We start from the raw sequence: 11,166 nt of genomic DNA on the forward strand, positions 1-11,166 counted from the left end.
GTCTGTGTCTCTCTTTTCTTTTTGTTGGAAGTTGATTTAAACATATAATGTAAGGAGTCTATTAATCTCTGCTTTTTGTTTGGTTTGGGATTTATACCACAATGAAAATAATGTTACTTTGAACCAAATTACTCTAATTTGATAAATGTGTTAGTTTTACTCAGACTAAAATTCTGATTTGATTGAAACTCTAAATTTCTATTTAAAATAAGTCAAAAAATATTTATTTTATTCAGAATTATTAATGTACATTGAAAAAACAAAAAGATAATTTAAAAAAAAAATTCACTTTGGTAAATTGAATGAGTTACAAATACATTTGTCCTTTAGACGTGTTCTGATATAAAATGTTGCTCAACAAATCTTCACAAAAATCTATTTTATTCCTTAAAAAATTCACCACAAACAAAAGCTATAGTTTTACAAAGAAAGCCAATTTCTTTAAGGTGAACCCAGATTTTGTCACAATGAATTTGCGAGATGCAAAGAAAAATTCTCCTTTGAAGAACCAAATGTAATATGGTGCATTTTTACAACATAAAGCACTGAACTCTGCTATTTACAACAGTTAAAAGTATAACAATTGATAAGTTAAAGAAAAAAAACACACCAGACAAAATGAAGCAAAAAGCTTTCCCTTCCCAACCCCCACCAAACCCCTCTTTCTAAACAATTCAATTCAGCATATTTTTGAACTTCTCACATTTAAACATTAGACTGGTAATGTAACAGCTATTAACATTAACATTTCTAACACTACGCAAACATGGCTACCTAAATTAAAGGAATATAATACAAATAAGCTATAAAAGACAAAAAAAAGATGTCTCTTTGGCTGATCCTGGGTTTGTGTCATTTTCTTTGGTTCGATCTCCGTGAACAGCTTCTGCAGTTTTTCAAAGGTGTATTTGAGCTCTCTAGGTTGAGAGTATAAATCCGTCCAGAACTCGTGTGCATGTTCACTGCTGAGCGAGGTGGTGGACACAGGAATCAGTGCCGAGCAATGCGAGTGGCATCGAACAGTCACGCGACACGATCGCCTTTGACTTGAAGTACATATTTACTTAAGGACAAATTGTCAGCTCCATACGGTCGTCCTCATTCTGGACGATCTTGTGAGCGGCCCTTTGAAGCCAGACTTTAAGGAACGGGAGTTCTTGTACTTGAAATGGCTCAGGAGTGACGGCATGTGGAACAGTATTACAGGGTTACTCCATCAAGGACTCAGAGAAATCCTTGCCATATAATGCACAACCGATTATCTCTCTTATTACAATGCTAGAAATTATTGTTCATTGTTGGAATACAAGTGATTTGATGATGTATAGAGCCCCATAGCATGACCTGGACAAAGCAGCACAACAGGTGTCTGCTGCCTCCAGATCATGTGTTAGCCCTTTCCATCACTGCTCAGCCTGGGACACTTTCAATACTGGCTGAAGAAACATTTAATCTTTCCCTTCCCCTCCAGACAGCACTATGTGCCATGTAATCTTGCTTCTTGGAAGCCGGACCAATTCTCTCATGTTCTGTTGCTACAACTCTGAGAAACATCCACTTAGAAGTACGTGAATAAGCCCGCAGCTGGAAGTCCGACCTTTCAGCAAGCTATAAGACATAAACAGCAGACTGTTTTCATCATACAGCTTTATTAGTTTGCCATTATCAAAAAGGAAAAAAATCCAAACACACAGTCCAAACACAATTCTGTTTTCCCAAAAGTCACAAAAAAAGATTTTGAATTAACGTACCGTACTGGCCACAGCTTATCTGTCACGCAGAGATAACCACTGCATTTTTTTGGAGACCTACAAAGTCTGCTTTGGGACGCTGCAATGGCATAACATGCAGGTTTATCAGTTTTGCATCTTGTTTTGTTTATGTTTTCCTCTCTCATTATTCATTTCATTTTCACTCACTTTTTACCTTCGCTCACTGCTTATGTTTAGGTAATGAAAGGTGCTCCTTGATGGTTAGGTGCTGAAATGCACTTTATTAGGTTTTTTGACTAAAAGCTACTTCATTTGGGTTAGATTGATAAAAGATTGTGGACTGGATTAAAACACTTCAATAATAGCATCCCTGCACACAGAAAACTGACAGACTTGGGAGTGACAGGCACGTCTTACAGCGCTAACCCAGTGTGTCATGTGCCACGACCAAAGGACATCTTGTGAGACACGCCGGCGGCTTGGAAAAAACTGCATTATTCGGTCAAAAGATTCTGTGAAAGCTGATTGAGGGAAAATCAGCTTCACATAAAACACCAGCGAGGGATTTCAGTTCTGATACTTTATTCCCCACGTTCCTTAGTTTCTTAATTAGCTCTGAGAAATTATCCCAAAGAAAGAAGCTTGTGATATTTTTTTTTATTTTCATCTTCAGCTTCCATCTTTACAAGCTTCATTATGTTTCTGCTCCACGCTTGCCAAACACCATCTGTCACTCAAACAGTGTGGGCTTTGATCTAGTCTTCTACGGCTTTTCTCTGCAAAGTATGGGCGTATTAGAGCTGGATATATCCAAACATTACTTGCTCACCCAGCATTAAAAAAATTCCCTGATGTTTTGTGTTTGTGTTTTTTTCCTAATAATATAAAAGAATGTCAACAGAAATGAGATGAAGTTTGAAAACCTGCAGTGCAAAAGTTTTCTAAATGAGTCCTCTGCTACGAGGATGAACTCTCATCAGACTATAGCACGACTTTTTGCACCCCAGGGTAAATATCCCTGGTTGGATCCAGTCATGTTGCAGTCCAGACAGATGAGCTTAATATACCACTGTGGCCTTCACACCTGAGTCCCTGCTGTTCTCTCGTGCATTGAGGCTACTGAGAGACACGCACAGTATGAGGAAATGTAGGAAATACTACCTCATCAACTCTTTATTATTCTCTTGAATTTTCCATCTGTCACGTTGGTGTATTGATTCTAAGTTGATGTCAGCTTCTTGTTTTTACTTTCTTTTCCCACTGCTGATGTCCGTGTTTATCTGCTCACAGTATATTCTGTACAAACCTAACATCCATACAACCAACATATTTACTTCAAAGGAACTGATTTTTACTCAGAAGGAGAAAAGCATTCGTGAGGTTGATATCTGTAGCTTCAGTTACATATAAACTCTTATTAGAGCTACAACCAGGAATATTCCATTAGTGGCTCATATACTGATTAATCATTAATCCAATTATAATTTTCAATCCACTTTAGTTTACTGTATATGAAAGAAGATAACCATCACTTTTAGAAGTGGAACTAGAAAAACTTTGGCATTAGGTGATACCAGACTGATTGATTTTAACTGATAATTAAATCTTTTTATTTTCTCAGAGATATTTTTATTAGATTGAAGCAACAAAGAAAAAGAGATACAAACAGAATTATTACACGACAAGCAAGTAGATTTCAATGATTGTTTGAGCTGACATAATAGAATACAGATTAATGACGCATTCACATATCTTTTAATTGCTTTTATCAGTTTACCCCCTACCCATACCACACAGTAGCCCCATCCCTGAAGCCAGGTTGAGAAAACAAAAACCAAAACAAGAAACACCGCCACAAATACAACAGGACAAAACAGAACAAAATAAAACAAACACACAAATAAATATAAAAAAAAAGAGAAAAAAAAGGAAAGAAAATCTACATTATCAGTATTGGGGGTGATTTACTGAGAAATGCTGGAGGTCGGTTCACAAGTTCTTCAGGAATTGTCCCCACAAAAAAACTTATCACTGGTATTACTAATCGCATAACAGATCTTTTCAAGGCTCAGATAGTACATAAGGTCCCTCAGCCATTGAGCATGGGTGGGCAAAGGAGCACCCATCCATCTTAGTAGGATCGCACATCTAGCCAGAAGAGAGGCAAAAGAGAGTGTGCCACACTGTGACGAGGTCAACCTTGCATCAGCCTCCCCACTGGTGCCAAAAAGCACAACTAATGGATTAGGATCCATATGGTATCCAAGAATTAGGGATAAGGTTTGAAATATGTCTGTCCAGAATCCTTCAAGGCTAGGGCACATCCAGAACATATGGATAAGGGGGGGAAAAACTTTAATTAATAAATTATGAATCATTTCAAAAAAATCTTTATAGCTCACTTTTTTAATCTAAGTGGATTAAATTGACTTTATATCACCTCTTGTTTTTGTGAGATTAGCCTTATTTCCTGAATGCTACCAAAACAACCTGCACCACATGCAGAGTTGTGGACAGTTATCCTGGCAACATCAAGGTCATTCTCCACAGCTGGAGACATTGGGTGAAAACAGAGAGTATTCTTAGTGTGAACATAATGTTCAAACTGTAAATAAGTGGAATGAAAAATGAAAATGTTTTCTCAAAAGCCCTGAAAGAATGAGCACAATTTACTGGTTTGTTTAAGTATATTTCATCTGATACTCGTTTGGCACACTAAAGTAAGACCATGAAAGTTGTGCATCCCTCCATTTATGACTCAAGAATCAGCTTTATGTCAACAATTTATTCAGAATCAAATTGCAGCTTCACAAATCCAAATCAGACTGAAATGAATCTGATCCAGTTAAACTCAGACAACATGTTTTATGATGCAGTACATATCCTGGATCTCTAGTTCATGATGGCTAAAGCAGGAGGTTTTTGTCTATTTAAGGGAAGGAAAATGCAAAATTGCACTGATGCAAAAAATCCTGTTTCTATAAGCAAAAAACAACAGACTTGCTCAAAACCCACCAAATACATTAAATGCATCGCTGCATTTTCAGCTGTCATGTATAACATCAGTCACCCACAGTAATGTATAAATATAAGGTTTGCATATTTAGAGAAAAGCTACACTGATTTAGACCAAGCTCCAGTGACTCTATTTGGACTCATTATTGTGAGGACGCAAGAATAAAACAAACTAAATTCACGTTAAAAGCCATCAGAGGTTGAAGCTAAAACCCAGCGAGAGGAGCTGTTGTGTATTTGGAGTGGCAGCATTTGTCTGTCAGATGATTAAACTGTGGCATTTGTTTTGTGTGATGTGAACATTTTTACAGCTCCATCTGCTTTTAGTCAAAGGAGGAGGGGGCTGCTGGGAAAAGAGCGAGAGCGCACTTCCACTGTTTATCCTGCGGGGTGGATCCACACAGAAGGGCAGATAATGTATGAGAGGCAAAAAAAGTGGGTTAATATCTGGAGGATTCCTCAGAAAGAACAACATGAAGTGAGAGATTATGTCTACAAATTATCTTCATTAATGAAACTCTACAAAACAGCTTCAGCAGATATGAGGTTTAAAGCTACAATTAATGATTATTCTAATTATTAAATGCCCATAAAAGCACGATTAATCATTTTTGCTAGGAAGAAGTCTGCAAATATTAATATTTATTAATAATTCCCCAGATTCCTGATCAGATTTTTTGCCAATTAACTACTAATTAGAAAAACCCAGCACACTTCTATTTAAAAAAAATGACTTCATGAAATCTGTCACTAACCCAGCAAATACTCACATTACCTGCTATCATCATCAGAAATGTTATTTAATGGAGCGGGGGGGCTAGGAGGAGTTGGCCGTCCGACTGCGGTCTGGAGTGTGGGGCCTCCCTGCTGCTGCGGAGTCGGGGCGGTCTGCCTCCCCCCACCGCAGGGAAAAGGGTAACACCACCTGGGTCTGGGTGCAGTTCCCCCCCTCCAGGGGCAAGGGCACCTAGACCCGGTTTGTAGAGTACGCTTGGGGAGTGTGATCGTGTGTACAGCGTCTCTTTATGTCTGTCTCCACGTTGGTTGAGTGTGGAGTAAGTGCATATGAGAGCATGAGGGTGGGAATGGATGTTTGTATCTGTGTGTGCCTGTATGTCTGTGTCTATATGTCAGGTTGGGTGTCAGGCGCCACCTCTCTGGGGACATCTTAGGCCCTCCAAGGTATGGAGGCCTATCTCCCCCTACCACCACTTCCCCTGCCAGTGGCGGACCCCCTCAGACATCGGTGCGTTGGTGGTTCTTTGTGTCCGGGGATGGGCGTCCAGGTACACACCGGCTCACTCCTTGGCGGCCGCTTGTCGGGGCCTGGAGCCTGGGGCTCGCTCGGGCCACTTCGGAGGTGGGGTGCCCCCGGCCTCTCGGCCTGGGGCTCGGTCACTCAGGCGCAGCTGGCTGCCGGCGGAGCTCACGGGCGCGTCACTGCAACTCCCCCTGGCTTCTGCTCCGCGGCTGCTGAGTGAGCCCTCATCTGGGACTCTCCTCAGCTCTTTCCAGGACAGTGGCGCAGCTGCCCCTCTGTTGGTCTTCCTTGGTCTCTTGTGTTCTGGGGGCCTCTGGATGTCTGGAGTTTTGATCTCCTCCACACCTGCTTCACGCCCTGGAGGACGGGGCTGTGGCCCCCCCACACCCTCTAGCAGATTATTACATGAAGGAACCTTTTAAAAAAACAAAAAACAAGCGCGTCCATGCTCACAGGTGTACACACGGGTGATCACACCCACAAACTACACCCTTTTTGGCTCCTACCTCAAAGCACACTGTGTTCTGTTGATCTTATGTGCTGCACAATAATGTTTAACATTTAGTATTTACTGTCATATTCCCATATATCATTGTGATGTTGTTTATTCTATTACTCTTGTTCTCTTCTGCTTGCTTTCTTTTTTCTTTCTCAGCAGGTGATCCAGGTGATTGATATATGCATTTTTTTTTCTCTGCCCGTTCTGTTGGTTTTTGTCTTTTGCCCTTCTCCCCCGTCCCTCTTCTCAGCTGTTTCTCTTTCCCTCTTTCTTTCTCCCCTTCTTTCCCCCAGTCAAGTCTGTCCCGTATTCAGTAAGTGAAAATAAAATAAACAATAAAAGGTGAATCAAATGGACCATTACAGCAAGGCTGGGATGGTCAGTTTGGTAAAGTAAATCCGTTGGGCATCTTTGTTTGCCTTTAGACAACAATTCTGAGGGCAAAAGAGCCAAACGGGACAGGCCAAAAAAAAAAAAAAAAAAAAAAAGAAATGTTATTTAATGGTTAATCTATGAAAATATACCAACTCAGTTCATCAGCCAATTCATTTATCATCGTTTGAGCTTTAAGAAGCAGATTTTATTACCTCGGGTTAAACACAATGACCTTACTGAGCATAAAATCGATTTAATGTCACATTATTCTTCATTTGAGCTGAAACCACCTTATTTCAAAGAAATTGTTTTGTCTAAAACTTGTGAAAATATAAATTCATTGAAGGAAACGTAAAGGCATAAAAACTCCACAAAATTAAAAAATAAAAAGCTTAACACATCAAACGTCAAAGGTTAAAGAGAAGTTCATCATAAAACACTCGCTTTTCTTGTTTCAATATCAAACAAGTATCAAATCGTACTACTGTAATGTCAGTTCGGACTTCCTCCCCACTAATTGGTGCAGTTAGAGAAATAATCGATGAGTAATTACCCATCAGTGAACAAGTCAAAAGATAATTTCAACTGAAAATAATTCTTCAGCTCTTAGAGCGCTGGTGACCGTTCTCACACCTCTTCGTGACATTGAACAGACCAATGAATGAAGCTGACACCGTAACTTTACAATCACGAATCATCACGCTCAGCAAAAGGCAACAAAATACCACGAAGGATAACCTGTCATACAACTTTAAGAACATCTAATAACAACAATGTTATCAGCGAAATGTGACCGCAAACTTTTCCTCCACCAGAAGGCTAATCAGCATCAAAGAGTGCAATAATAAAATATAAGCATCAGCTGTTAATGTGGGAATACTCAGTGTAATTTCTTATATCGCGGAAGTCTTCAGTATGTGAACGGTTTTCTGAATCATTTAGAAGCACTACAGAAAAAAAGACTCACCGTGAGCGGACAGGTTGACAGACACAAGGTGACAAAGAGCAAACTTTTCATGTTTACTCCTCAGCTGGAAGCCAGTGAGCTGTCCTAACAGGAGGAATTTGGGTTAAAACACTTCATTTAAACTCCTGTTAAGAGTTTTGATCCGGGTAAAAAAACAAAAAAAACTTTAAACATTTTTTTTATTCCATGAACGATATCGAGAGAAAAAGAGCCCAGTCTGCGGTGTCCTCTAACCACGCTGCTCGCTTCCACTGAGCTGAATGTGCGGACAGATCATTTACCCGCAGCTGACTTCTACTGTCAAGTTCACAATCGCATGGAATCACATTTCCGGTACGGGCTTTCAAAATAAAAGACAATAGTGTCACAATATCTGATTCTCACGGCAAAAGCTTTTCTCATAATCAAAAAAATGTCACATACACTTAAATGCCACTTCATTATTTACACATTACTGTGCTATACCCCCTTTTGCTTTAATTCTTCTTGGTCTATATTGATGAGATCATATCACACCAGTGATGAGAATCTCCTGTTCCTCCACATCCCAAAGTTCCTTAATTGGATTGAGATCTGGTGACTGTGGAGGCCATTTGAGTCATGTTCAAGAAATCAGTTTGAGGCGGTTCCACCTTTGTGACATGATGCCGCATGCAATTGCAGGCAGCCATCAGAAGATGCGTACCCAATCATCAGCATTGGGGTTGTTACTCCAAAAAGTTACATAAAAGTTAAGTAAGTAATTTGTTACACTACTCGCTACTCTGTAATAGGAGCTCAAATGCACTGTCACATATTTATAACTAACAAAGTAAACTTCAGCCTTCAGTCTAACACGCCAACATTAATCGGATGCGGAACCTTATACCGGATTGAGGAAGTTGGAACAGTTGGTTGACAGGATGGGATGGGTGCTCTCTGGCATCTCCTGGTGTAGGTGTCCTGAAGTGGGGGGAGAGCAATCCTGCAGCAGCGTTCTGCTGTACAGATCACTTTCTGAGGAGCTTTTTGGTCCTTAGCACAGCTGTTCCCAAACCAGGATGTGATGGTGATGTTCTCTGTGAGGATGCTCTCCACAGCGCCTGTATAGAAAATCCTGAGGATCTCTGGAAGTCAGGAAGTCCAATCAGATTTTTAAAATACTTAGATCAGCCCCACTGGTATCAGTCGCTATGCCACATCCAAAGTCACTTGAATCACCGTTTTTAACCATTCTGATGCCCAGTTTGAACTTTAGCAGGTCATCTTGAGTTGTTGCCGTGTAATTGTGTCATCAGATATTTGCTAACGAGGAGCTGAACAGGTATACCTAATGAAATGGCAGTGAGTTTATGACATCTAAAAAGTAGTATTCAAATTTTATTCCATTTACTGTTTGTTTTCTGTCTTTAATGAAATACACTCAAATATAGGTGCAGAAAATAAAACACATAAACATGGCGTTCCCAAAGTGTACAATTACAGAGAGAATCACAGGTAATAGAGAATTCTAAGGAAAACAGTTGAACTCATAACAGAAGCTCCACAAAACGTAACACCTGCCATCAATGCGATGTCGACTGAAACACATGGAGGAGGAGGCAGAGAGAGTTCGGGTACAAGGCCACCGGCTGGCAGCTAACTGTTCTGATATACTGTGATTTAATGTCCACTGACCATTAGCTTACATAACCGTTTCCTCGTTCTATTTTTCACATTCTCTGTCCAAAGGAGGACATGCATCTTGGTTTTCTGTCCCTTTGTGTTAGGCCTGTGATGGACTGGTGACCTGTCCAGGATGTACCCTGCCTCTAACTCTATGACAGCTGGAATAAGCAACAACTCCCCCCATGACCCTAAGTTTGATAAGAGCCTATTTTGCAGTGTTAAGAAAATAATTCCTGCCACTGCGTTATGTGCACTATTATCATATTTATGTTAATCATATGATGTCGATATTTCATTTTTAAATTGTGAGTACCAGAATATCATGAAACCCATAAAGAATTAATCACATTCATAAAAAGTTGTATATAGCACTACTCTTCACTAACTCGCTAACCTGTGACGAAGGGGCACAAGTACATTTTGTCACAAGTTAAAATGCCTGTAATTAAGCTCATGCTCAATCAAACATGGGGGGGTCATCAAGCATCTGAATGGTTTGCCAGCTCTGAACCTTGCTGAAAGTTATGGCAGAGCTGAACAGCACTGGGTTGTGAGCGCACCACAGCACTAAAGGTCCTCAGTCGTGTCACTGTCATGGAGTCAGTTTATGACTGCTTGGTCAGACACATGCATGTTAGTAGTCCACTGGAGGGTGTTTTGTACGTACTGCTCCTTCTGTTCATATGGATGTACCATCCTGAAGGAGGTGGCGTACCTTTGCAACCTTTTCATGCTACCAGTACTACAGCACATCATACATATATATATTATTCTAGTACAGTTGGTGTGGAGCGGAATAAATAGCTATTCTACTCTATTTTATTGATGTCATGAACTGGTGGAAATTTGAGAATGGGACCCAAAAGCAGACTCAATACACGAGTTGAACTATTTACAAGGTTTATTTAATAATTGGGAATTTGAACAAGAACATGGTTAGAAACTGAAACTTAAACAGGGGACCTACAGCCGAGGAAGGTTGAAAGCGGAGAAACACTAAAACACAGGGAGTGCACAGAGAGCAAAGTAACTGGGAGCTCTGCAACAGAGGAGAGGGAGGTTACTGGGCAGGAAGGCAAGAGAATGACCAGAGGTGAGTAGGTACTGCCGTGGGGTGTGCTTACTTGCAGACTGCAGGTGGTGAATCCTGGGGTAGGTGTCTCTGAGAGTGTCCAGTAGGGTGAGCACAGTGAAGGAGGATATCCAGTCTCAGAGGAGTGGCGATACACAGAAGGGCAGTCAGGTGAATATGAGGTCAGTATGGAAGTCCTTAGTTTGATATCTGACTGTAGTAGTTGGAGCAATTCGGACCAGCACTGACAGGAGGAGAATCTGGTAGGAACTGAGGACAGAGAGCAGTATTAGATACAGGACAGAGGACCATGGAACTCAACACTGGGAAACCAAATTACTACCAGAGGTAGTAAGACCAACTGGTGATGAGAAGCAGACAGTGCTGGTTTAAAAATCCTCCTTCTGGTTGTTCCTGGGTGAGGAGCAGGTGAGGCGCCAAAAACCCCACATTGGAGGATGAACCAGCAATCTCTCGCACACCTGAAAAAATCCAGATGCTCTCGCGGAACATGACACTTGAGTAGTGTACCATTTTTTTCCTTGTGAAAGTAACACACGCACACTCTGTCACAGGAACCCTCGATCTGTGGGTAAAAGGCAGCCGTCATCCCCGCCC

The 11,166-nt window shown here is 40.7% G+C and overlaps 1 protein-coding gene across 1 annotated transcript in view; it reads right to left on the reverse strand.

The window, feature by feature from the left end:
* vipr2 (vasoactive intestinal peptide receptor 2) overlaps positions 1-8,040 on the reverse strand; it is a 68,031-nt gene extending 59,991 nt beyond the window's left edge. The window contains exon 1 of the mRNA XM_085377181.1: positions 7,830-8,040. Within this exon, the coding sequence (XP_085233307.1) occupies positions 7,830-7,880 (51 nt within the window). The 5' untranslated portion in view covers positions 7,881-8,040. The remainder of the gene's footprint in view (positions 1-7,829) is intronic.
* Between the last annotated feature and the right edge of the window lie 3,126 nt (positions 8,041-11,166).

Source organism: Diplotaxodon limnothrissa, linkage group LG18, assembly GCF_057381915.1.
Source record: "Diplotaxodon limnothrissa isolate DT_005_m linkage group LG18, D_limnothrissa_male_GT1.1, whole genome shotgun sequence".
Taxonomy (NCBI): domain Eukaryota; kingdom Metazoa; phylum Chordata; class Actinopteri; order Cichliformes; family Cichlidae; genus Diplotaxodon; species Diplotaxodon limnothrissa.